Source organism: Phascolarctos cinereus, unplaced genomic scaffold, assembly GCF_003287225.1.
Source record: "Phascolarctos cinereus isolate Bilbo 61053 unplaced genomic scaffold, phaCin_HiC Scaffold_1;HRSCAF=81, whole genome shotgun sequence".
NCBI classification, from domain to species: Eukaryota; Metazoa; Chordata; class Mammalia; order Diprotodontia; family Phascolarctidae; genus Phascolarctos; species Phascolarctos cinereus.
The window spans coordinates 84,038,614-84,066,455 of record NW_027555514.1 but is presented as its reverse complement, the minus strand read 5'-3'; the positions used below and the strand labels follow the sequence as shown (position 1 = coordinate 84,066,455).

The 27,842-nt window shown below is 34.6% G+C and overlaps 1 protein-coding gene across 4 annotated transcripts in view; it reads left to right on the top strand.

The window, feature by feature from the left end:
* Positions 1 to 27,842, top strand: part of UBE3C (ubiquitin protein ligase E3C) — a 162,961-nt gene that overhangs the window by 54,439 nt on the left and 80,680 nt on the right. For 3 of the 4 annotated variants that reach the window (XM_021009643.2, XM_021009642.2, XM_021009640.2), the window contains exons 11-14: positions 10,048 to 10,134; positions 16,515 to 16,672; positions 16,822 to 17,054; positions 26,529 to 26,633. In XM_021009643.2, coding sequence (XP_020865302.1) covers positions 10,048 to 10,134; positions 16,515 to 16,672; positions 16,822 to 17,054; positions 26,529 to 26,633 — 583 coding nt within the window. The remainder of the gene's footprint in view (positions 1 to 10,047; positions 10,135 to 16,514; positions 16,673 to 16,821; positions 17,055 to 26,528; positions 26,634 to 27,842) is intronic. The other variant, XM_021009644.2, reaches the window with a different exon arrangement.

Genomic DNA, 27,842 nt, shown 5'->3' with positions numbered 1-27,842 from the left:
GCATTTTCCCATCTACATATTTAAATACTGACCACAGCTCTATGGGCTGTCTGTCCAACTAGGTGTCGTATTCTGAACAATAGACACTCTTCATGCACTTACATTTTCCTGTATAGATTGTTAGGCCATATTATTTTGAGTGATAATAGATTTCATTTAGTAGGCTTTCTACAGTATTGTCCAAATGACTATAAGAAAGTTATTTGCAGGGGCTATCTGTTTTATAATATTTAATAGATATATATGTTTTACAAGTTAATAGCCTCTGATAATGTGTGCATATACACAAACACACAATGTAGTTTTCTGTATTTAAACTTTTAAAGTACACCCAAGAGCTTTGTGGGTTTTAAGTGTGGTATATTGTAAGACACATCTAATATACTATATATGTTTTATAAAACCATCCTTTTTTTTTCTTTAAAAAAAATTTTTTTTTAGGCAATTGTGTTTAAGTGACTTGCCCAGGGTCACACAGCTAGTAAGTGTCAAGTGTTTGGTCTGAGGCCAAGTTTGAACTCAGGTTCTCCACACTTCAGGACCGGTGCTCCATCCGCTGTGCCCCCTAGCTTCCCCCCTATAAAACCATACTTTAAAAAGTTTTTGGATCATTGGTAAATATGTCCAGGATTCAAAGGAAAAGAACAGTGCATTTGCAAAAAACAAATAGTTGTTTTCATTCTTATTCTTTGCTTTTATTTGAAAAACCAATTTCAATTAAGTAATGAGTGAATACTAAATTTAACATTCATATTAGTAATGATTTACTGGTGCAACCATTGACATTAATGTCTTCAGAAGTAGTAATCTGAGGACTAAATTTTCAGCCTAATAATTATATTTCTTAATTAGAAACTAATGAAATAGTGCCTGAAATGAGTTATATTTGTTTAAGCAAATTAAAATTTGGAAATATATCTATATTTATGATTTTTAACTGTTCTTTTCTCTTGGATAAATGGAAATTTTCTGTGTAACTTGCTTCCAAATGGTGGTACTTCTTTACTGTTGGGATTTCTCAGTACTGCTAATCTTTACTCTTAGAAAATGAAAGTTGAGAAATTAACATGGTGGTATTTTAAGGTAAGGAGAATTTAGGAGTAATTGCTTAAGGAAACACTAGCAAAACATTTTAGGATTTCCTTTTTAGAGATATTTATTTGTCTTTTTAAAGACACAGTTTCCTCTTTATCAGCAAGATATAACCAAGAAACTTGGAATTTCTTTTTAGTTTGAATTATCTCTGAGGTAAGCTGCTGTGTTTTAGAATCTTTTTCTTGTGAAGCACGTGTATTCATTGGAAATCATAAAAGTGTCTTTCATTTGCAGTTGTACACTAGAGTTGTTGAATTGATCATTGAATGGCTGTCTCTTACCTGGGACACCTTGCTATTCAAAGGAGGTGTTGAAATGTGCTTAGTCTGTTTTGGTGACCTTTTATTACTCTGCTTAAGCTTGTCTCTTCTATTGTGTTCCCTTCATTAACTTAAATGATCTCTGGGGGAAACTGGTCTCAATTTATGACCTGGGCTGAAAATATGGCCTTTAACTAATTAACTTATAGTGGTGTCTCAGCTAAATAAAGCTTAATGGATAAGTTTTAATCTGTCCCTTTTCTGGGAAGGAATTTGACATGTTTCTCTGGTAGGGTAGACTCCCTTGCCCTGATCAGATGAAGGGATCTTAAAGATCAGACCAGGACATAAAGATTTTTAATGTTTGTGTTTTATGTAAGCAATTAATGCCCACTAGATACTCTCAAAAATAGTTCATATATTGTTGCTACATGTAATTGACCGTGCTTGTTTTAATTTCAGTAGTGGTAATGCCAGTTAGAAGCCCACTACTTCTCACTAAAAGCTCAGATTTTTAGAAAGCAACCTTCATATATGTATAAAATTTTATGTATTTCAGCACCTAGCGTATTTTTTGCTTGAAGAACGGCTTCATTGTTTGTGAGATTCTTCCTCCAAAATTTATGGCATGATTCTGTGTCTGTTTTAAATTATAGAAATATGTAAGAAGAACACGATGATTTAAATTTTTTCATTGATTCTTTGATTAATAACTTTCATATCTACAAAATATGGTATAGTGGAAAGAGTTGTGGACTTGGAATTGGAAGACTTAGGTTCCAGTCCTTACTCAGACACTTATTACCTGTATAATCCTGGGCAAGTCACTTAATATTTTTCTTCCTCATTTTCCTCATCTGAGAAGTTGGATTTGATGGCTTTTAAAGACCCTTTCAACTCTGGACCTATGGTTCCTATGAATTGATTTCAAATCCTTGTGCTACACTTGACATTTTACTTGGGCAAACCATTTCTCCTTTATAAGCCTCAATTTGCAAGAGAGACAGTGGTGAAATAGATAAAGAACTGACCTTGGTATCAGCAAGAACTAGCTGGCATTGAGTTGGTGAAATTGATAGAATCCTGGACCTGGAGTCAGCAAGACCTGAGTTCAAAGAGGCCTCAGACACTAGATGCCTGGGCACATCATTTAACCTACCTACCAGGGTTGCTGTGAGAATCAAATGAGATAATATTGATAAAGTATATAGTGGGTGTTTAATAAGTACATGTTCGCTTCCTTTCTGACATATCCTGGTTATATGGTTCTGGGCATTTAATTTCACAGTGCCCCTGAAAGTTTTAAAACAGTTGGTCTCTGCATTAATAAAGTTTATTCATAGAATATTCCTTTACACCATAAAATTGTGAATCTGAGTAAAAAAATTTTAAAAAGGCTTAAATTACCTACTTCACAGGGTTGACCTGAGAATCGAATAACTAATATTTAGAAAGGCCTGCTTTATACACATTAAAGTGGCTTATATGCATATCAGTTTTTGTTAGTGCCACATACAAATACTCATGTTGGTTTCTTCTTGATGAATCAATTATTTTGACTAAGATATAATTTTATTTTTGTGGTTTAGTTGTGTCTGACTCTTTGTGACCCCATTTGAGGTTTTCTTGGCAAAGATACTGGAGTGGTTTGTTGTTTCCTTCTCCATTTCATTTTACAGATGAAGAAACTGAGGCAAGCAGGGTTAAGTGACCTGACCAGGATAACATAACTAGTGAATGTCTGAGGCTAGATTTGATTTCAGGAAGTTGAATCTTCCTCACTCAAGGCCCAGGTCACTCTATCCACTGTGCCACCTAGCAGCCCAAGATATAATTACAATTTTTAATAGTTGAAGAAAAATATTTGCTCTTAAACCAAACTAGAAAATCTAGACACTGAAATCTCATTGCTCTGATGATAATTATATTTCTGAATATTCAATAGAAGATGATTATGTTAATACTGGACTTTATGTTTTAATGATGATGGGGATAAGAATTGTACCTGTGATTTCCTTAGAATAGGGAATTTTCAGGTAAGAAAACTTCCTCTACCAATGCAGATTCTTTGCCAACCTCTATTAGAATGAGTTGTCTAGAGCTGAGGTGAATATGCCTGCAAAACCCTCTGCAGGCCATCTGCCTGGAAAACTCCCCAATGAATCCTGAAACAAATTAAAATGTAATTGAAAATGTATAACCAAATAGATAAAAATATAATGTAACTTAGGTAATGTTAATTTGTGGTTTTCTGAGTCAGTATGCCACCTTCAGGATCTGTTTCCATGTGAGTTTGACCTAGAGAGTATCAGAGACTTTAAGTGACTTGCCTAGGGTCTCATAGCCGATATGTGTCAGAGGTGAGACTTTAACCTGTATCTGCTTAGAGGCTTAAAAAAATGTTACTGTTTTTTTTCTTCTCTTCTTCCAGGTTGTCTTTCATTTCAGTGTATTTGTGTTCCCAATTATTTCTCCCGTGTAGACCATAAATTATTCCATTTATTCTTCTCATTCAAGATTCTGACTTTTCTCTTGAATCATTCAGGAACATTCTTCCACATGGGGTTCAATGCTGGTTTGGAAATTTACAGAGTTCTCTTCCGTTGTTGGCTCAGTTTCTTTTGTTTTGCCATATTTATTCAGAGATGTTTATGGTCTTGTAGATGTTTTGTAGCTATTTCCCCTTTTGTTTAATATCTTCCCTCTTGATTTATATGCTTGTACAGATAAGTGAGTTTTCTTCCTCCTGAGATTGTTGGTGTTTTTAGTCCTTTTTCTTTGTATTCTCCTATTGTTTATTTTGCCCTTCCTTCTCTTTTTATGACAAATTTACTCTCAAGGGAGAGTTTTCATTTATGATTTCTTGTGTCTAGGCTTTTTTTGCACCATGGTTATTCTCTTTATAAATCTCGACTTCGAGGCTTTAATTTTTTTATCTCTTTGTTTATTTTTTCTAAGTATTCACATAGTACTTAACCATTTTTTTTCTTTTGAGAGTCTGCTTATAGCTTTTTAATGGAGCTATATTTGCAATGACTTTTTATACTGGTTTGTATTTTCTTTGATTTACTCATCTCCATAGCTTTAGTTACTAAATTTGGGGTTTGTGCCAGAGTCAGGCTCCACCCCTCTTGCCTTTTAGGGTTGGATTGGTGGTCCCTGCTTAGTCTTCTTTGGAATCTCCTAGGTTTCTGTGCAGATATCTATCTCCTGGGGTTAGACCCACCACTTATCTTTGTAGTTTAATGTGCTGGATATTCAGGGCCTTCTCTTGCACCTTAGGACAGAGTGTTAGGGACCTCAGAGTCCCTGGGTCTGGGCTATCCCATTCTTAGTGCTACAGCACTAAGTTATAGCTATACTAAGTTGGATGCTGCATTCTGCTGTTCCCCAGGACTTCCAAGATCTCCAGCCTAGAGTTTTCTGGCACCATACGGCTCTTAAAGGAGTGCTCCAGTCTTACTGTCTGTGTACATAGAGCATTGCAAGCTACAAGTGCCTCATCTCTCATCACACTCTGGTTCTTGTTTAGCTAGGGGAAAGGGAGCGTAGAGCTTTTTTTTTGTTTTCCTAGTGGGCTCTTGGCTCGGGGTGTGTGTGTGTGTGTGTGTGTGTGTGTGTGTGTGTGTGTGTGTGTGTAGTATTTGGTTGAAAGATTTTGCTTATTTTAATTTTTCATTTCATTTTGTCATCATTACTTGGTCTAGTGTGAACTTCGGTGTTTTGTAGGAGTCTTATGTCTGGGAGCTGAGGGCCTGCCCCTCTAGTTCAGGTAGTCATCTTTCCCATAAGTCTGTCACTGTAATATCTGTAGAAAGATATTTACAAACTGGGCCTCTTAAAGAGAAGGCAAACCCCCATTTTGAAGGGTTGGTAAATCTAGTTTTATGAGAAATGGTGGAGGGAGGGATGTGGAAAAGATTTATTGGAGATAAATGACTGTTTCAGATATTTAAAAGGGTGTTATATGGGAAGGATTATACCTAGTGTATTAGAAAGAATGCTGGATTTGGAGTCAAGTTACCTGGGTTCAGTTCTGTTATCTGCTACTTGATACTTATGTGAGACAGTAAATTCTTTTATCTCTCTGTGCTCACTCCACTGTTACTTATCTGTAAAAACAATGTACTTACAGGTTTAGACATGCAAAGGGCTTCAAAGGTCATGCAGCCTATATAGAAGAAGATATTAATAGCCAGCGAGGTTTAGTAAGGTGCCCAAGATCCCACAGGTGACAAGACATTCAGATTTCTACTCAAGTACTTGGATTCCAATTCTAGCCCTTTCTACACCTTGTCCTTGTTCATAAAATAGGAATAAAAGTTATCTGCTGAATTCTTGGCTGCTTTCATTGTGAGGGCAGAAGGGAAGAACAGAGTATAGCTAAGCTTTTTTATGTCCTTTTATTTACCTGACTTGCCCTTTTCTCTTTAATGTTGCTGCTGTCAGAACTGAACTAACTCTCAAACCATCCACCAAAAGAAAACAAGAACAGAGAAGTTCACCAGCCCAGATGGATCAAGATTTAGAAGTTGAAAGGGCCTTGATATTTTGATGATCTAGTCTAACAAATTTTGTCTAAAATATACTCCTGTGCCCAAGGAACTTGCAGTTCAAATACGATTAACACAAATATAAAACAATATGCAAGGGTTCTAAAAAATTGGTATAAAGTGAATGGTGCACATCAGAGTCAACTTATACCCACACACTCTGTCTGTGTATGCTCCTTCTAACTGCCCTACTGGAGATACAGTTCTTAAGAGTTACCCACCAAGATTTTGGATTGACTTTAAAAGATTAATTATAGAAAACTATGTTATGTGTTTGTGTACATACATATATCTATTATTAGAAGCTATTAACTCATAAATAAAACAGAGAGCTCATGCATGTGTTTAATACATTCATTCTGAGAACACTGCAGAGCTTCCTAAATGAAAACTATAATCACTCAAAGTAATATGACTACTTAATCTACACAGGAAAATCTAAATGGATTAAGAATGCTGTTGTTCAGACTATGATAACCTTGTTGAATAGATAGTCAGTAGAATTAGTCCATCAGTACTTATGTCTTAGATAGACATTGCAGATGGGAAAATGCATAGCACTTTTGACAGTCCCTAGCTTCTCCTTGAAACAAAAGCCACCCATTAATGTTTAAAGGATTGTGGTTTTTTATTTCAAAGAGATGCTTGGGATAAGAGATGCTCCTTGCCTATGAGTATGATAGTCTCCAAAGAATCAAAATATCTGGTTCTGAGGTTTTTTAATCTAGATGACTAGAAAGATGGTGGTGCCCTTGACAGATATGGCTAAGTTCAGAAGAGAGTAGATTTTTGGGTAAAGATAATGAGTTCTGTTTTAAACATAGTAATAATAATAGCTAACATTTATATAGCAATTTAGGTTTAAAAATAAAGGAATTTTAGAATTCAGTCATCAGAGTAGAACATTGTGGTGATGGCGAAGTGGAGGTTATGGTCATTTCAGTAGTTTGGTAGTTTGAAGGAGTAGGTCATGGGAGTTTGAGGAGATTTAGAGGCAGAAATGTTTCATAAAGTTACTTAGCATGAGGACAGTGTCTGGGGTAGAGAGGAAGACTGTGAGCCATTTACCACATTCTTTGAAGAAAGTGATTGATGGGCCTGGGTGGTTCTACTCCAAGGATGTTTGGATAGAATGAACCTCAAAGTAAGAGAGGTTGCTTAAGGATGACAGCAGGACCTGGGTCAGGAAGTGACAGTGGGGAGGAAAGGAATAATCATATTCCCCTTCTAGGATCAGTATGTGGGAGAGGCATGGGAAAAAGTATCATGAAAGTCATCATACCAGGGGCAGCTAGGTGTCGCAGTAGATGGAGCACTGGCTCAGGAGTCAGGAGGACCTGAGTTCAAATCCAGCCTGCGACGTATAACACTCACTGGCTGTGACTCTGGGCAAGTCATTTAACCCCAATTGTCCTCACCAAAAAAAAAAAAAGCTTCCAGCCCTCCTTTTCAATTCACCTTAGATTGGTTAGAAACTACTTCTAATTCTTCAAGTAATTTAGCATGTCTATGCTTTATCTTTTATCTACTGAGGTTGATTTTGAAACTGTCTTCCCACTGTAATTGAAGGATCTTTTTATACTCCTCTGTTTTTCATAAATTTTCTTTACAGTTTTAGCCTCTATGATTTTAGTAATAACAACAATAAAAAATATTACTGATGTTCATATTTCATTGGATCTGTCACCTCATTAAAGTGAGTTCCCTCAATAGTACAAATCACAATCCATCATGCCTTCTTGTACATGTCCTCCCATAAAGTTTCAGTAGGAGATCTGTCCAAACTGCTTGGGCATTTTGCTCTAGATTTTGTGAAAGTGTGGATGCAGTGCAGTTTGGAGGCTGTCAAACTATTATCCCTTACTTTGTTTTACATGACCACTCCACCTCCTTTTCCAGTCATATATCTCTTTGATATGATTCATAGAAAAATGCCAGTCTCCTGTAGCCTATTTATGCCTGTTACACATCTCTGCATTGCTGTTTGAATGACCTGAAATTTTGATTCCTTAAAGACCTGTATTTTTCTTGAATCAAAACTATATATCATCAGTAGGGGAATATTGGTGTTAAAAATGAAGGTTTTGTTTTTTTTTTAGAGAGAAGCTTGGAGTTGTTAAACATACTACACAATTTCCAAATGCATCTAAACCACTCTCTTCCTCCTATTCAGTTCTGGGCCCAGTGAAGTATCCATCTATAGCATCTGTCCAAGGTATCAGACTCATGGGTCAGTGTTTTGTCCTATCATAGGATCATGTGTTTGGAACTAGAAGAATTCATAGAGGTCATAAATTCCAACTGTTTCATTTTAAAAATGAGGAAACAGGCCTAGTGAGGTTCAATGACTTGCCCAAGGTCATCCAGCTAGTAAGGCATAATTGGTTCAAAAATAGCCTAACTCCAAGTCCAGTCCTTTGTCAGCTTCATTATGCTGCCCTTTATTTTCATAGTTGTGGACAATGCAGATTCTAAATCTACTTGGTTTTTCCTGTGTGGGTTGTTAGGCTAATTCACCTGAGTTAGTATAGATCTCATTTAGTAGTAGTCTTTACAGTATTCTGAATTTTGATAGCAATCAGAAAATCACTGAACAAATTTATCTTGTTTCATCAAGAAATATTTTGTAATTTTCACGTATCCACAGGAAACATCTTATGGGTGATCATCTTTTTTTGTCCTGCTAAATGAAACAAATGCTTTTTTGTGATCAACAAACAAATTTGATAGGGCCTTATTCTCTCTACCATTTAGGCAGTTGTGTCACTGTAAACATGGGGTTTGCTCTAGAATATTGTTTGTAAACTCCTTATTTTCTTCTCATGAATTAATCAAGAATATTATCAATATAAGTGTAAACTATTCTTAAAGCTTTTATGGAGATGAACGAGTTATTAGTGTGGGTCAGTGGTTTTTCCTGTTTTTATACCCTGACTGAAATTGAGGGATCTTAAGAGGGCAGGCCTTTGGGAAAGTATTGTGAAGGTTTTATCTGCTTGTTACCTATTGAATTTGTTGAGGTGTGTTACCTAGATTACTACTCTGATAGTTTGTCTATTCTCAGTTGCTCTTTTTATCATTTGGGAACCCTTCAGTTTTATGCCAGTTATTTTAACTGAGTAAATTAAATTAAAGTGGTTAAGCACTGTGAGGTGGTAGTATATATATTGGTAAATTTCAGCTCTCAATGAGAGATATTGCAATTAACTAGAAATAGTATAGCATAGTAGTAGTAGTAATAGTAACAGTGGTAGTGGTGGTGTGACTTGTATCCTATTCTGTCTGTGCCATTACCATTTAGCCTTTTTATTTTTGTTATATCTATGTCTAGCTGAAGTCAAGTCAAATCAGTCAGCATTTGAATGTCTACTGTGTGCTAGGCAGGGGGATTAAAAAGAAAGGCAAAAAATAGTTCCTTCTCCTAGGTTGCTCACAATCTATTTGGAGGGGAAGCAACATGCAAACAACCAAAGAACAATATGTACAGGATAGCCACTGGTGATAAAGGAGATCAGGAAAGATTTCATACAGAAGGTAGAATTTTATCTGGGACTTCGAGGATGTCAGGGAATCCAGGAGGAGGGCACGAGGAAGGAGAGTAGTTTTTGAATGGAGGACAGCCAGTGCAAATGCATGACATAGGGGATGGAATTTTGTTTGAGTCAAACATTATGGAGACCAGTGTTGCTGGATCAGAGTATGTGAGGGGTCAGGGAAGAGTAAGATATAAGAATATTGGAAAGGTAGGAGGGCCCCAGGTTATGTAGAGTTTTGAAGCCCACCAGATTTTATGTTTGATACTGGAGTTTATTGTTCAGGGATGATGTAGTCAAACCTCTGCTTTATGGGGATCAGTTTGATAGCCGAGTGGCAAATGGGGCTTGATGGTTAGAGAACAACCAGCAGATTATTGTAATGGTCTTGGTGTGATTTAATGAGGGATTGCAACCCAAGTGTTGTATGTTAAATGCTTATTTGCCTTAGGCTATTGGTTATCAATTATTGGGGGAAGCACCTGTGAAATTATTATACTGATAGTGTAAATATTTTCACATCATGTTATCCATGAAGAATAAATATTTATTGTGCGGATGTCAAAACCTTTACTTATTTTCATTTTTTTTCTTTCCTCTTTTTAGGCTTCTCTACAGTTTAGCCTTTAATGCCAGGTTTCTGAGACATCTTTGGTATCTAATATCCTCAATGACAACCCGGATGATTACAGGGTGTGTATTTTAAATGCTTGCAAAATGAGTTGAAATGATATGGGGCAGTCAAGTTTTGATTTACAAAGTGGATGAATATGGACAAAGCTTATTGCAAGTAGGCATTTTGCTAGTCATTTCAGTATATTTGTATTCCTCAAATGAGAGTTTTAGATACGTACATATATTCTTTTTAAGATGGTACACATGATCTATTTCCACGAATGCCTTAAGAATGTGACTTTTATCTTGTTACAGTTTTTCCTTTTCTCTTTTGTAAAATCTCAGAACTTTTCTTTTCCTTATTACTAACATTAAAAAAAAACTTTAAAATTGGCAAAATGCGTTATCGAAGTGCCACATATATTATCTCTTTTGAGGCAACCAAGGAGGTACTATAGATATGATTATTCCTATTTTAACTGAAGCTCGGAATTTAAACTTTTGTGTTTACCTGAGAATCCATATACACAGCTAAAATTTGTTAAACTCACATATTTAAGTGACAACTGATCAGAATATTACATTCAGTCTTAAATTCAAAGGAGCTAGTTTAAAATTATGGATCATTGTGATCTTTGCTGGACAATAGTAAGCAGAGAATTCCCTGTGTAAAGGACCATTGTTAAAAAGTGCCCTTTCCTAGTAACATGCTGGTGCAGTTTTCCACTTTTCCAGAGTAAAGTATGGGTGTTCTCCACAGTAACAAAAAGTCAAACAGTATTTAGATTTGAATCCAATTTGAAATATAATTTCTTCATTTATTACTTATTGGTCTCAGTTTTTGAATTGTGATCAGTATTTGCTTCAGCCTAGAAGCTGGAAGGATGTTTTGTTGCATTCATTTACCTCTCTACTATTGTAGATGTGAGGTTTCCCTGTTCTTCCTATTGATTGTACTGTAGCTCCACTTGGAACCCACTTAGAATAGATTTCATTTAATACCTGTCTTCCCAATGAGTTTTTTTTTCTTCTTAAAGAAAGAAAAGATGAGAAAAGGAAAGAAAGACTCTTTGTGACTCTTTACTTTCCAAGAGGAAAAAACACAGATGTGAAAGTGTTCCTCTAGTTAGAGGGAACTAAAGTATTTCAAATCACAGTCATAAGCTAGCTTCAGAAGACCAAAGCATCAATTCACACCTCAAATTCCCAAATTACCAGGTGCTGTTCTGGCTCCTGGAGGCAATGGCATAGAAGCCACTGGGACACGTTCCTTGTTGGTCCAAAGTTAAGTGCTATGCCAGCTGTTAAAGCATCTTCTTGTGAAGCCCATAATTGGGTGGTGGCATATTGCTCCGAAATGAAAAACTTAGAGATGATCCCATGAGAGTTAGAGTTTTTGTGGAGTCGTGTAGGGAAATCACTTTCGTCTTTTAGTGCCTTCTAGCATTGACCATAGACATCCATCCATACATTGACTAGACTTACTTTCCAAATCTCTTTTGTAAAAAATGGGTAGATGTTGCTACTGTGAAAAGAATGTAAATTTAGGGTGAATAGCTTGCCTCTTTACAGCACTTTGAGATATGTCATTTTCCCTTTGGTTCTCATAATAATACTATGTGGTAATTATGCTAGGTATTATTCCTACTGTTAATAGACAAAATTAAAAATCAGGTTATTGCAAAGGTCTGCATTAAATTAATGCTAAAGTCAGAATTCAAATCCAGTATGTCTTTGACTCCTACTCTGCAATATTTTGTAGGACATCTCATAAAACAATGATTTGAACTCACTAATTGCGTTTTTCACTCCAGAGTAGTGTTAACTTTCATTTGTTGAGGTTTGAAGCTGACTTTTTGTCTTGTAGCTTGTTATGACCTTACCACCTGTTGGCTGTACTTGGTGCAGCTTAGCTTAATAGAGAAGGAGATTGGGAATCAGTATGGCAGGAAATTTTCACTTACCTGTTGTATTGCCACAGCTTAGCAACAGATATTGCTTGTAACTCTGCTTGATTATTCCTTATTTGTTAGGAACAGATGCCCCTTAGACAGGAAGGGGAGCCTTGATCTGTGAAAGAAAAATAGGATATTAATTTTATCAGATTCTTAATTAACATTGCAGTGTGCACCCCCCATGTTTATTGATAGGGTGTGGTTGTTATATAATGACAGGTTTTAAAATTATGATTTTGGCTATTGTTTAATTTGTAAAAATTTTTAATTTTAAGTAAACTAGTACAAGGCTAGAGTAAACTGAATTATATTCTAGACAGAAATTTGCTATGAACACTAAATGTTTAGACTGTGCTAAATGGTTAAATATTTCTTATAGTTTGAGAAGGGAAGGAAATAAGGGAAGGGAGCAAGCATTTATTAAGCATCTACTATGTGCCAGGCCTTGTGGTAAGTGCTTTACAAATATTATCACATTTGATTGTATGATTCTTGTTATACTGTACTTATTTATGATGTATGTTACTCAGTATGCAAAGTCTTAAGTAATCATTATTGGTAATTAAAAGTGAATTTTTAAGGCATCTTCCTGTAAAATACCCTTTCTGGGGGGAGGGCAGAGAAATTATTTTGGTGTTCAATTTGAAAGTAATTACTGAAGTGTAATACCAAGTGGCCTTAAAGTCTTTGTAGCTTTAAGGCATTAAAGTTTAAAGTTGCACTGAGAATGGAGATACCTTGTATGTTGTAGTTCTAAAAGAAATCTCTTTTTAGTTTTCTACTTTTCCGTTAACTCAAATGAGGATTATGCTTAGACTATTGAAAAAGGGTAACTGTATGCTATTTTATTTTAAGGTTTCAAAACTTATTTGCCTATCTTAAAAAATGTGCATTACAGTAATTAAAATCACTTAAACAAGAAAAAAAAATGCATTTGTATCTAGTGTCTTTTATAGTTTGCCAGGGCCTTGGTATAGCTTTGCATTTTGCTATGTAACTAGGCAGTCAGTCAGGTGCCACAGCAGCGCAGTGAAGCCTTCATTTAGTGTGACTCAGTCATGCGTTGTTTTTTTGATATTGAAAGGGGCAGCAGAGACAGTTAAACTCTATGCAACCCCTGTGTTGTACCAAGTGAAGAAGTAGCTAGAAGAGGCCAGCAGAAGTCATTGGATTGACCTTTTTGCATCTCTTATTGTGTCTGTGGAAAGTAGTGAATTTTTCTGTTATGATTCTGCCTTTATCAATTTAGACTTTTTAAATTTTTAGGTACCATCTATATCTGGTTTGATAGATATTTTTGCAGATAAAGCATTGAAGTAAGTGCATCAGTAAGTTTGGTCCCTGAGGTGGCAGCTCTCAACTTCTGTATATTGTTTTAAAAGCTGTTTTCAGGGGATGAATGTTAACAGGTGCAAAAAATGTTAACACCTTGAAAAACAGGTGGTTTTCCATGTATCTAATTTCTATTCATCCTACTGAAATTTAATCCATTTCCTGTTAAATATAGATGAATAAAAAGCTGGTCAAAAATCTTTCATAGAGCTCTTTAATAAAGATGGTAACATTTATTTCTCTAATACATTTATGTATTCTGAAATCATAACAACTATAATGTGACTTCATTCCATACAGCTTTCTCCTTAATGTAACCTTTCTCAAATACTGTTATGGGAAAAACTGGTGATCTTTGCAATGTAAATTGTGCTACTATTAATACTTTCCTCTTTAAAATATTTAATATGAAATGACCAGAAATAATAACATGCAACAAATTTTTGCTATCAAAATAAGCTTGATTTCACATATCGTGCTTTAAAATCTGCCCTATCCTCCTAGTCTTATAGACATCCCAGTAACTTTGTTTCCCTAGATCCACTAACAACTAACACTGTCATATCCAGGATTCTGTTCTCTTGTTCCTTTCACTAGCTTGATATGAACCTTAATTACTTTTCTGAGTTTTAATTTCATCAGTAGTATGAGGATAATTCCTCTCCTCCCTACTGCATAAAGACTATTGTTATAATAAACAAAGGAAAATGATCATAAGTGAAAGTGCTTTTTAAAAATAATTCAGTTTTGTTTTATTTTCAATTCCATATTTTTTCCTCACTTCCTCTCCTACCCATTGAGAAGGCAAGGAAAATAAAACTTATAAATATTTATAGGCTTGCAAAACAAATTTCTTCATTAGCTACGTTCCAGGGTGGGGATAGCAAGAAATAGAAGAAAATATGCTTCAATCTCTACTCTTAGTCTACTAGTTCTATTTTTGGAGTTGGATAGAAGGTTTCATCATGAATCCTTTGGAACTGTGTTTGCTCTTTGTATTGATAAGGATTACTAAATCTTTCAGAGTTACTATGTATACGGTATTGCTTTTACTATATGAATTGTTCTCCTGGTTCTGCTTACTTTACTTTATATCAGTTCATATAAGTCTTCTTTGTTTTTTCTGAAACTGCCCCCTTCATTATTTCTTATAACACAGTAGTGTTCCACCACATTCATAAATCATCATCTCTTCAGCTATTCCCCAGTTAATATGGAAAAACTTTCCAAAGACAAGCTGTTAACTACCATTTTACATTTCTAGTAGTAACAATATTGGGTTTTTTGTTTTTGTTCTTTTGGGTTTTTTTCTACAAGATTGGATGCCCTATCTTTTCAAGGTAGGGATGGGTTCTGTTGATAAATTTTCACCTCCAAAGTGTACTCTGAGAAAATTAGTTTGGGATGCTGGTCCAGTCAAAATCTTGTTACTTTTTGAACAAATGGTGAGGCAATGTGGTAATGTTGTAGTAGATGCAGGGTTGTCCTTTGAGTCAGGAAAACCTGGGCTTAAGTTTAAGTTTTGACACATACTGGCCTTGTATTTCTGGAAAAGTTCTTTAACTCCTTAGTGCTTTAGAAAGCTAAGAATATATGTTGCAGAGAATGTGACAGCTAGCATAGATAGGAGTTTTCTCACTAGTAATTGCCAACGCAAGTGAAATGACAGATCTAGTGTCCTTATTCTTATCCCCAACTTAAATTCATGTACTTTGATGATCTCTCAGCAACTGATATATGTCGAATCATTTTTCTCTCATGTCTTTGAGTAGTAAAGAGACTGCTAGTAAGAGCTTGAATTATTCTGAAGTTATTAGATACAGAAATTGAAGTATTTGTGTAAGGTGTTATATCTAGTCTGTGATAGATCTTCTCGTATTAGATTTTCTGGCTCCTAGACTACTGTTTTTTCCGTTAGAGCAACTTATTAGCTCTTATTTGTTTATAACTATTTGAGATTGATATGTTTAAAAATGAGTATTTGAATTGAAGCTTATAGTAAGAGAACTCAGTAGAAGAAAAAGAGATTTGTGTTTCACTAACACCTGTCTTAGTGTATAAGGAGCAAGACTTTTGACCTTTTTCTTTTGACTATTCTCTCCTTTTAAAGTATGAGTGCTTAGTTCTTACTTCTTGTCTCCCAGAGTTTTATGAGTTTGTTTAAAACAAAGTCAGGGTTGTTTATTTTTAAGGTATCTGTTTCTATTTATCTGCTTTTATAGAATCATAGAATTTTGGAGTTGGGAAAAAAGACCATAAAGATCATTTAAGATCCTTCCTTTTATTATTTAAAAAAAAATGAGCCTTAGGAGAATAAAAGGATTTGTCCAAGGTCATACAACTACTGTTTACAGATTTCCAAATCTGCAATAGTAGAGTCTCTGTGTGTGATTATAGATAAGAGTCAGAATTAGGGTAGGGTCAGAGTTGGAATTAGGATTAGAGTCAGAAGAAAGGATGTTTAAAAAAATCTCCGTAATTACCTGCTGGAGCAAAATCATAAGCACAAATAATTTATTAGAACTATTGGTAAGACTAGATTTTATTCAAAATGAAAAAATGAAGAAGTTTTCATTTGTGTCAGCAAAGGTTTATGAAGCACCCATTGTTTTGCAAGGCACTATGTCTGGTTCCTGAGACAAGTACTAAGAATGAAACATCTCTTCTCATAGGAACTCATCATTGGAAAGAAAAGGTAAATATTTTTTATGGTGAGATTACAGCTATTTGTCAGGGACTCCTAAAATATATTGGTGGAGTGATGATGACTTTTAAAGGATATCATCTACAGATCTTGGGGTTTCAAACCTCAGTACCTTTTAAGATTATCTTTTCCTTGGTGGTAAGATTCTGTTTTAGACTTTAGACCTTTTGCGCCACTGAATTTTATACCTCCAAGGAAACAAAGTTACTAAATGTTTTGTAGAACCGTGAAACCTGTGGGTTGGAAAGGACTTTAAAGGCTGTGTAAGATTCACCGGTACAACGTCTCAGTCTTCTGCCTCTTCCTGAACGTTTCTAATGCTTTGGTACTCTACCTCAGGAAATAATCTCTTCCATTTTCAGGCTGCCCTAATTGGTTCTGAGACACTAACAATCATTAATTTATGCACAGACTGTAATTCATCTTATATGTATTGTAAGTTTTCTTTTTTGTTCTCTCAATTCAAGGTCCATGGTACCATTGCTTCAGGTCATATCAAGAGGTTCTCCCATGTCTTTAGAAGATTCCAGTCGAATCATCCCACTTTTTTACCTTTTTAGCTCCTTGTTTAGTCATTCTCTAATTTCCATACATGATAATGAATTCTTCGGTGATCCCATAGAAGGTAAGCATTTTGAAGATTAATTTTCCCTAAATACACGGCTTAATAATTTTAGCAAATAGTGTGAGAGTAGTAAAATGTATCAGGCATTTAACTGTGTATAAAAAATGACATATTAATTTTACAAGAAAATATAACGGATTTTTTTTTAGTTGTAGGCCAGAGACAATCATCAATGATGCCTTTTACATTACAAGAGCTTATAATATTATCACGTTGCCTTCGAGATGCCTGCTTAGGAATCATCAAATTGGCTTATCCAGAAACCAAACCAGAAGTTCGTGAAGAATATATTGTAGCATTTAAAAGTGTGGGAGTCACAACTAATACTGAAATGCAGCAGTGTATACAAATGGAACAAAAACGATGGATTCAGTTATTCAAGGTATCGTATGCATGTTTTTACTTTCAAACTAGTGTAATTCAAAGGAAATATAGCTTTGTTTTAGCTTGTTTCAATTTAATGGAAAAAATTGTTTTAGGATGCCTTTTTGGATTCAGCAAATTTCCCAGTTACCAAATAATTCATGTTACTCTCCTGCCATGTTGTGTTTTTTTTAGAAGATGTTTTACAGATTTTCTTTTTCTGGTTGTCACATTTTAATTGATTTGTTGCAGTAAAAATAAGAGTATTAATTTAATGTAGGCTTAAGGTAAATTATTTCCAAAAATCCAGCATATTCTTATCTTTTACCTATGGCAGGCAAGAAGCTGTAAGTTACAGTGGCTGGAATATTGGCAAGAAACCACCACCACTAAGAATTTAACTGTTGGAGGGGAAAAAAGAAGAGAAAAAGGGTGCTTGACTTGCCATGAAATTTCTGCTGCAAACATATCTAGTCAGCTAAAATTGCTCATTAACAGACTGAGAGCATAAGAAATGCATTTTCCAAATTGAATGCTAGATTTACAGTCCGTTTAATACTAGCGACCTCTCTCACACTAATGTTCAGTTCGAGTCATCAGCTGTCCCTTCAGGTCTTTTATCACTGCTTTTGTCAAGCTATCTATTTAATTGAAAGAAGTTAATTGAATGAAAATGATCAACTAAGCTTGTATTAATATTGCTAATGGAACTTTCTTCTTGGCCATGTTTGGAGAAAGATGTCATGCTAGACTTTAGGAAAGGCCCATTAATGCTTGCACTTAACCTGATGGGCTAATTAAGGAATGCTTATTCATTCTACAAGTCTACTATAGTCTCTATCCAGCCCATTCTGCCTGATTTTACAACACATTTCACTTATGAGCATCAGCATTAGTAGCAGTGAGGATAGCTGATAATGTTTTGATTGCACTGACTATGGTACTAATCCATCACTGAATTTATAATTTGTACAGATTGCTGTAATATATATTTGCACAATTTAATTAAATTACTTGTAATTTATATTTCTAAATAAACTTTAAATTTAAAGGTATTCCTTGTGTCTCTTTAAAAGATTAGTACCTCATTAGAACTTAGTTAATAAATTGGAATAATCCATTTTATCTGTTTAGTACTTTTAATTATTTATCTTTGCCAGTTATATTATTTAAGTCTTTTCTAGCTGTAGTTATTACAGGAACATTTGTTCTTTTCTTTAAATGTTTAACTAGATCCCAGGATCTTGTTAACTGATACTAGATTTCATATACAATACCAGAAAGCATCACTTTATGATAGTTAATCATGTAACTTTTCTTTAGGACTTGGAAGTCTCAGTTCAATTATGCCATATTATATATCTATTTTCTTAAGTATTTTTTTCCCTTAGGTTATAAAAATACAGAATGGTAGTTTTATAATTCCTTGTTAAACTCCAGAACCTTTTACTACCAATTAATTCATGTAGTTCTTAACGATTGAAGTGAAAGTTTATCTTCCTTTTTTCAAAAGATTTGGACTTTAGAAATTATTATTTCAATAGCCAAGGAGAGTTGAAAATGAATTATTGTAAAGACAAGGAAATTTAGATAAAGACAAAGGCAATCTCCCTTCCCCCTGTCCCCTCCTTCTGTTCTGTATTTAATACCTTTCCTGGGAGGGGGAAAAATAGCAGTTTAAAACAAATGTAGTCTGTGGCTAGAAGAAAGTTCTAGAATTATCACAAATGCCAGCTTTTGTATGAAGCTTTTCTTTGTTTCCCGGACTACTAGAGCTTCTCCCTCTCTGAGTAACTTGTATTTTTGTGTGTTTTGTATGTACATGTATACATGCTTTTATATGCCTACACATACATATGCGTACATAAATACATGTTGTCTCAGACTAGAATGTTCATTCCTTGATGGCACTTTCTTTTTTGTCTTTGTCTTTGCATCCATAGTGCTTGGCTTAAAGTAGGTACTTAGAAAATGCTTGTTGATTGATTAAAGAAAAATCTTATTTTCATCAACCAATATCTGTTGTCTTATAGGAATTTTAGTGAATTAATAAAACTGCTTATTTTTATGAAAAGGCAAATTAAAGAAAATTTTTAACATGAATAATTTCTAGTTTGAATTGATTTTTCTAAAATATCAAAGTGGGAATATCTGACTTTTAAACCGCAGCTGTTTTAATTTTCTAGCATTATGATAGGCCTTCTGAAATAATTTGTGTGAGAGGTTCTGCTGGCTGATAGCACAACATTGAGTTTTAAGTGGATGCAGTCATCTTTCTTTGTCAAGATAAGAATTGAGGTCAATTTGCTAACCCTTCCATTGACACGACTAAAACAGTTTACACATTTATCACATTTATAAACTCTTCCTGAAGTTTAATATACAGCCATAATTGCTTTTGCTTTGTGATGAGAAAGAAAATCTTATTTTTGATGCGCCCGTTTGTAGGCCCAAATGAGTATCTTGCATATAATGTTAACTTCTGAGAAATCAGTCACAGAAGCTGAAATCTTCTATTATGACTTCTACAATAGGATTTTCTATTCATTGCTGAAAATTGTTGGGAGTAGAGGAAGTAGTAGGTTAGTGGAAATGGAATCTGAAGCCTTTGGTAAGGTGATGAAAACAGTAACCATTTTCTAATCAAATGGTTGCTCAAAAAGAAATGTTAGTTTACCCTTTAAATAAGGTTTTTGGCTGTGAAGATCTATTATTTGATCCCTTAGAACCTTCCGTTTAATTATTTGTGTGTATGTTGTGTTTCTCCTGTAGAATGTAAGATCCCTTAAGTCAGGGACTGATTAATTTTTGTTCTTGTGTCTCTAGCACCTAGCAAATAGTAGGGGTAGGAATTGGACCAGTGATTTCTTTGGTACAGGGAAATCCTAGATGAGAAAACTCTTTCTACCAAGGCAAATCGGCACCTTAGAGAGTTGCCTAGAACATAGAGAGGTGAAGTGATCTGTCCAGGGTCACACAGCTAGTGTGTCAGAGGTTGACTTCTGACTTGGAAGCAGTTCTGTCCACTGTGCCGTGCTCTCTCTAGCAAGTAGTAAGCTCTTAATAAATGATTGGGTTGAACCAAAGGTTTCTCTGTGATTCAGAAAAGAAAATTAAGTTACTAGCAATATTTTTTCCTCTGAAATATCAACTGTGAAAATATGCGAATTTAAATTATGCAAATCCCCTAGACTGAAGCCTGAAATTAAAATAGAATTTAAATGATGATCTGTTACAGCTGTTGTCTTATATAGGTGAGGAGACTGAGGCCCAGAGAAGATAGTGACTTTCCCAAGGTATTAGTGGCGGACAGGTACTTAAATATGAAATAAATTCAGACAAGAGCAAACAATTATTAATCAAAGTAAGAACAATTCCTGAGCACTATAAAGAACTGTAACCTGTCTAGATATGGCTTGATTACTTCAGTACAAAGTTAATATAGGTTTTTTTTTGGTTGTTGCTGTTGTTTCTTTGGGTTTTTTTTGTTTGGCTAGGCAGTGGGGTTAAGTGACCTGGCCAGGGTCATGCAGCTAGTAAGTGTCAAGTGTCTGAGGTTGGATTTGAACTCAGGTCCTTCTGGCTCCAGGGCCAGTGCTCTATCCACTGCGCCTCCTAGCTGCCCCAAAGTTAATATAGTTTTGAATATATGTGCTGAGTACTTGTTTTACTTGTGATAGTATTTTTTTTTAAATTGGCTTATTTTTCCTCTCTTTTCCTTAATTCTTTATCTTACTGAGATTCCATATCCCCCAGACTTCTATTCTGTGTAAAATGAGTTTTTGCTACCTTTTTTACAGCACCTATGTTTTCCAATATGTCCCTCTCCCTTCCCTGGGTCATTCTTTAAATCTAATGGAATGGAACGATGGAAGGGGGGGAAAAAGCACCAGTTGTATATAGCTAAAAATAGGTCAGACAAGTATGATAAAATTTCCCTGTTTGAAAAATGTTTTTATAGATGCCCTCTTATTTTTACATTGCCTAAATTTCTTTTAGTATTGCTCACCTGCAGAGAACAATCAAATATAACAAAGACTTTTTAATTTACAAAAAGGAAGAAAAGGAAGGAAGCAAGCATTTATTAAGCCACCCCTACTATGTGCCATGTACCATGCTAAACTCTTTACAAATATTATCTCATGTGATCCTTATAGCTCTTTTCCACATTTTACAGTTTTGGGGAGATTGAAAGAAACAAAGGCTAAGTGACTTCCCCAGAGTCACACAGCTGGTAAGTTCAGAGGTAGAATTTGAACTCAGGTCTTCCTGACACCAGGACACCTATCTGAAAAGAAAAAATTCAGCAAATCCATACAATACCTGGGGGGATGGGGGTGGGGGAATGGGGAAGAGAAACTACACTTCGCATAGGTATTCCACACCCATGGATCAGCAAAAGCGTGGGGATAGGGAGAGTCTTTTCATATCTCTTCGGTGCTCAGTTTGTTCTTTGCTCTTTATTCTTTATAATTTTGCAGCATTTTCAGTTTTTTTGTTCTTTCGATTTATATCATCAGAGTGATTCTATATATTGTTTTCTTGGCTCTGCTTACTTCACTTAACAAATTCATATATGTCTTTCTGTGGTTCCCCTTATTCATCATTTTTATCTTTTTTATGGCATGGTAAAATTCCATTAAATTCATGTTCTGTAGACACTAGCTATTTATTTGCATAATTCCAAATTGCTGTACAAAACAGGTGAACCAATTCACAGCTTCACCAGTAATACCTGTTTTCCCACAACCTCTATTTCCATCTTTACCAGTTATGTATGTGTTAGGTGAACCCTGAAGGTTGTATTCATTCGAATTATTCTTATTCTTAGTGTTTTGGAGCATTTTCTCCTCTAGTTGTTGAAAAGGCTACAGGTTTTTGTTTTGTTTTGTTTTGCTTTAAAAGAATTATCTGCTTCTGTCTTTTGACCAGTTAACTGTTGAAGAATGCCTTTGTCTTAGTTGTTTCTTGTTGGTGTTTTTTTTTTTAAATCATGGATAGTGACGAACTCTTATCAGCGATATTTGATCCAAAATTTATCTCATTGGCAACTTCTCATTCTAAATGCTTTAATTTTATTTGTGTGGAAACTTTTAAATTTTATGTAATCAGAACAATTGATTGTGTATTTTATAATTGCCTTTATCTATTACAGGTTAAAAATTCATTTTCTGCTTTTATTCCCAGATATGAGATGTGCATTTTTAATAAATTTTTTGTATGTTCTTTAATATTCATGTCACATTTACATTTTGAATTTACTTTGGAATGTGATATGTCAGTCTAGGTCCAATTTCTGCCTGATGCTTTCCAGATTTCCTAGCCATTCTTATCAGATAGGAAGTTTTGTCTAGGTAATTTAAGTTTTGGGGTTTACTAAACGTTGAGCTGTCAAATTCCATTATTTCTGATTGTCCCTTATCTTGTCAGTTCTACTGATCTACATTTCTATTTTTTAACCATTGTCAAATCTTTTTTTGATTGCTGCCAGTTAATGTAATTTGAGGTCTGGAAATGTTGTCCTCCTGTCTTCAGGGCTGGTGCTTTGTCCACTGTGCCACCTAGCTGCCCATTTCTGTTTTCTGTAGTTCGTTTAAATAATGTTTCTGTGACTTTTTGGGCATCTCTGTTGCTAACTCTCCTCCATTATAAGGTGCCACCTCCCAATTAAAAATGGAGTAGGGAAGGAGGAACTTTTGTGTAATTAAGCAATCAGTAGTCAAGCAAAACAAATGTACACAGTGGCCATGCCTCAAACTGTAAATTAATTTCTTTTTCTTCCTTTCTTCCTTCCTTTCTTTCCCTCCCCCCCCTCCCTCTCTCCCTCTCTCTCTCTTTTTTTCCTTTTGGGCACTTTGAGTCTTTAACTTCTCTCAAGAGTTACATAACATATTTCATCATAGTTCCTCTGGAGATGATGATGTCCGTTGCGTTGATCAGGATTCAAAATTGTTTTTCTTGACAGTGTTGTTATTTTAAGAAATTAATTTCCTGGTTCTCCTTGCTTAACTTTGTTTCACTTTATAGTACCACAAGATACTTTGAAATCATGTTCTGTAATATCTTATACAATAATATTACACTATTTATGTACCATAATTTGTTCAGCCATTTCCCAATTGATAGATAGTTTCACCTCTTAGATACTAGTTCTTCACCTTAACTTTCTTTTTTCTCCCCTTTTAATTCCTCCTTGATAGAATATTTTTTTTTGCTTGTAGCTGTTTTCCATCATCTTTAACTGTCCCTCCTCCATCCTTGCTTATTTTCCTTTTGAGTTTGATGTCCTTTTGTACTGTCCAAAGTATGTAGCCTTCCTGAGGCCTTCTGGGTGGGAAGGACTTGCTTCTAAACATTGAACATTATAAGCTCTACTAGTCTTTATCAAGTTGTTGGTCATGCTGAGAAGGTGGACTTGTTTGTGTGTGCTGGCTATGGTTTTGCTGGTTGCCCTGTTTCCACTTGCCCTTGGGGTCCTGGCTGACATTCTATGCATGTCTGTGAAGAAAGAAGTTAGTCACTTTGTTTCTCATTTATTTTTACTTTAATTTCTTAAGTCTGAAAGTATCACTAACTAGCAGCAAGATTACTTAAGTTTACTTAAACTATCTGGGCTTTAGTTTCATCATCTCTAAAACAGAGGGGGTGGGAGATTGGGCTAGATTATTCTGAAATTCAGTAATTATTTCAGATTTTAGTCCAGCCCTCTCTAATAATAATACTTTATGGTTTTCAAAGTGCTTTATTGAGAAATTGTTACATACCCATGATTGTAGGATTGTAATTTTAGAGTCAGAGGGGACTCACAGGGTATCTAGCCCAACTTCTTCATTGAATCATCAAGGAGCTGCTTTCCAGAAAGGTCAAGGGGACTAGTCCAATGTCACATAGCTCTAAGTAGCAGAAGATTAAGAATTTTGAGCTGATCATTATGGTGGATGGTTCTTCTTGTATACATTGTAGACATATATATATATATATTTTTTTTTCCCCTAGTCTTCATTCTACATCATTTGGTATTTCTTTTGCTTCTCTAATTTCTTTGTATTTGTAGTTCCTTATGGATACATTTTACTTATGTAGTAAAATTTCATTATATTAATATACCACAATTGTTTTTACATTCCTTAGTTGATAGACATATACTTTCTTTCTTGTTCTTTACTAAATTCTAATTACCTTTGACATTACATCTCTTTTTACTTTTCCCAACATGGGGTTTTTTTTTTTACAAAAATCAGAATAGTGGTAATGAAAGTTAATTTTGAGGAAATAGAATCCATTTTAATGGTAGTGACAGTGGAGTGCTGTTATTTTGTGATTGTGTTTGATAATTTTGTTCCTTTTACGTGTATTTTGTCTTGGAGTTGTAGTTATTCTATACTATATTAAGGTCCCAGGGATAAAGGACCAAATGTTTACTTAAAGGAAAATGTTTTTCTCAGAGAGTAATACTTAAGACTTAGCCCAGAATTTGTTTTGTTCTTTGCTATTAAACTTTTAGTTCTAACAATTTATTTTTTTCTAGCCTCCCCTTTCTTTTTCTGTCCTGTTTCTTTAAAAGGGCTAATGAATTTTCCCCCCACATAATTTCTTCTTCCATTCTTTTTGCTTTCTTAGGTAGGGAGAATAGTGACTTTTTGAGTCCTGATTTCTGCTGTATAAATGGGTTGTTTTTCATTATCTTATACTTGAGGGCATGAAAGAATATAAACAGAAATTCAGAACTGAAACAAGTCTTCTCAGTGAATAACAAGTCTTTAAAGCTCAAATGGTCATATTTTGGTTTAGCTTCATATTTATGTGCAACAAGAATGTGAAACAACAGAAAATTTGCTCTAGAGCAAGAATTGTTCTATAATTCATAATTTATGTTAAAACTATAATTTTTACAATATTGTAGTAGAGTCAGGAAAATAATATGTACAATGACTATAACAATGTAAATCAAAAGAAGAAAAAAGAAATCTGATGCTGAGTATTTGTGTTGATTTCATGGCCCCAATTGAGAAAATATACCTCCTTTCTGTAGATGGGGGACTATAGATGTGAAATATTTCATGTTATTAGATACTATTGATGAATTATAAAAACGGTATATATAACAAGACTTAAAAAAAATATAGCAGTGGCTTGAAATCTTCCAGATGTTACTTCTTTCTGTTCTTTTTTTCTTTTCTTTTCCAGAACCCTTGTGGTTTTTTAATCTGGGATTAGTTAGAGGCATGCGTATTTGTTTTTGTTTGTTTTCTGAAGAATTCCAGTGTGGTGGGTTTTTTTTTCATCTCTTCTCCTGTAGAATTGGTAGATCCTGGCTGTAGAGAGTTTAAGTTCAAAACTAAGATTTTCTATTTTTCTATTAGTGATATTTGTCCATGCCGAAGATTAGTTCTTTTTTTTAAGTATCATTAGACTTTATGGCAGAGAAGTTTAAAAAAATTTTTACTCAGTATTATTAGATTGTCTCAAGTAATTCAATACACAGCTTTGCTTTTATTATTAAATTATTTATTGGATGCATGCCTACTAGTTGTGGTAGGTGCTGATAAGACTTGGTACCAGTCAGTCTTAAAACACACAGATACACACACACACACAGACACACAAGTCTTAGTATACGCACAAATACATATACTACAGATATATGTGTGTATACATATATACATACACACACACACACACATATACACACACATTCATTTAAAATGACTAACACAAAAGAATGAGAATGCTTAAGTGTCTCAGAAAAGGGAGAAAAGTCTTGAGCCAGACTTTGGATGAGTATGAAACCTAGAGATATAAAATATAGAAGAACCAAAGCATGAAAATGAGACAGTTGAGCAAACTTCTGACAAAAGCAAGATGTTTTATATTCCTGGTATAGTGAAAATTAATGTTTATTTTTAGGAGATAATGCTATCAAATAATTTTGAGTCCTTTGGGTTTCTTCAGTCTAGGATGTTTTGAATATACATGGAAATGAAACAAAAGTCATTGCTTCTATGAGTTTAATCAGAAAAATGACAAATGCTTTTTCAGTTATATTGATTGGTCAGGGAAAAAAGTATATTTCTCTCCTTGTAACTATGTATCATACAAGTTTTAGTGAGCCAATATATTACCAGATGTTTCCATTTTAAAATTTTGTAAAGAAATCTCTTAGGGTTTTTGTAAATTATCATCTTGAACAAGTCATTTGCTGCTATTTCTGTTAATTTTGGCTCCTTTTCTCTGGTAGATAACTGCTTTGTATGTAAGATGTATTGCTGTGATTTATGAAAGGAAGCACTTTTAGGTAAACTGGCTCTGCTGGTGATTTATAGCCATTTCTTAAATTACTTAATGATGTATACTTTTAAGTTATTTAGATGAAAGAATTTTGTAGTGTCCCGTTGAATTGTTGTCCTTTGGTTTCTAATTAGTGGTATTGCTTGCCTTTGCAAGTACTTCTAGCAAAACTTGTTTATATTGAATATTTATTCTGCCTATCTAGGTTATCACCAATCTAGTAAAAATGTTAAAGTCCAGAGACACAAGACGAAATTTTTGTCCACCAAATCACTGGCTGTCGGAACAAGAGAATATTAAAGCAGATAAGGTATTTGTATGTTTTTGTAATCTTTTGCATAAAACCCATCTTGTTCAGATTCCTTTTTAGAAAAGACCTTTTCATAAAAATTCCACTAATTGTTGAGAATTGAGATTTGCTTTTTGATACATACTTTTTATGTTGACACCTGAAATTTTATATGGTTAAATAAGTAGAAAGCAAAAATATGTTGTCAGAGTTAACATAATTAAATTACCTTTTTTTGTTAGGTTTGTTCTGTAATGAGGTGTTAAGTTTGAATTACTGTGTTTAATATAAAATTACATTGGAACCTAATGATTACTTTTTTTGGATAGAAATGATTTTTCCAGGAGTGAGAAGACTGCACTATTAAAGAAGATTGGACTTGTCCTTATTCTTATTTCTAACAGTAGGACTCTCCTAATTCCTTAAGGAGTCCTGTACTAATGAGTGTTTAAATAGAAATAAGTTTTTAAAACTATTTAAAATATGACATTCTGACTCTTAATTCTGTCATAGGCAGTGCACATAGTAGCTTCTCGATAAATGTTTGTTTTTGATGGTGGTGATGAAATACATACATGGATGAGGTGTGCATACTCACACAAATTTCTTCTGCTTCACTTTAAGAATGCGCACTGTACCATGGAATCAGTCAGTCAGCAAATACATACTGAGCTTGTACTATGTACCTAGCACTGTGCTGGGTGCTGGGAGGAACACAAAAGAAGTAGAGGACATGTTCCCTGCCATCAAGAAAGTTACAGTCTTATTGGGGAGAAAAGATGTAAATATTAGAAACATCTAGAGCACAAGATGGTATAAGGGATTCAGTATAAGGTAGGGTTACCTTGTAATCTTTCATGGCAGCTTAATACTAGAAGTACCAGAAGGACCTCATTAGTAGACTGCATCACTTATAGCATAATTCCATAGTACTGACCTTGAGAACAGGGTTGGTATTAGGCTATAGCTCAAAATATGATAACCATTGGCACATATGTAGAGATGGTGTTCTAGGAAATTTTGAGTGATACAACCAGGCCTAGGAGTAGATGGAACTGTTGAAGCAGGTTAAATTAACTTTGGTGCCATACCATATTGCTTGCATTCTCCTGCCTAGTACCCCATTTTCACTGAGACATCTCTCCTGTTTGTTATCTCATGCCAATTCCTGTTAAGGTACTAATTGAAAACAGGCCTTCTCCTTGGGTAGTTGAATAAAATTGGCATATC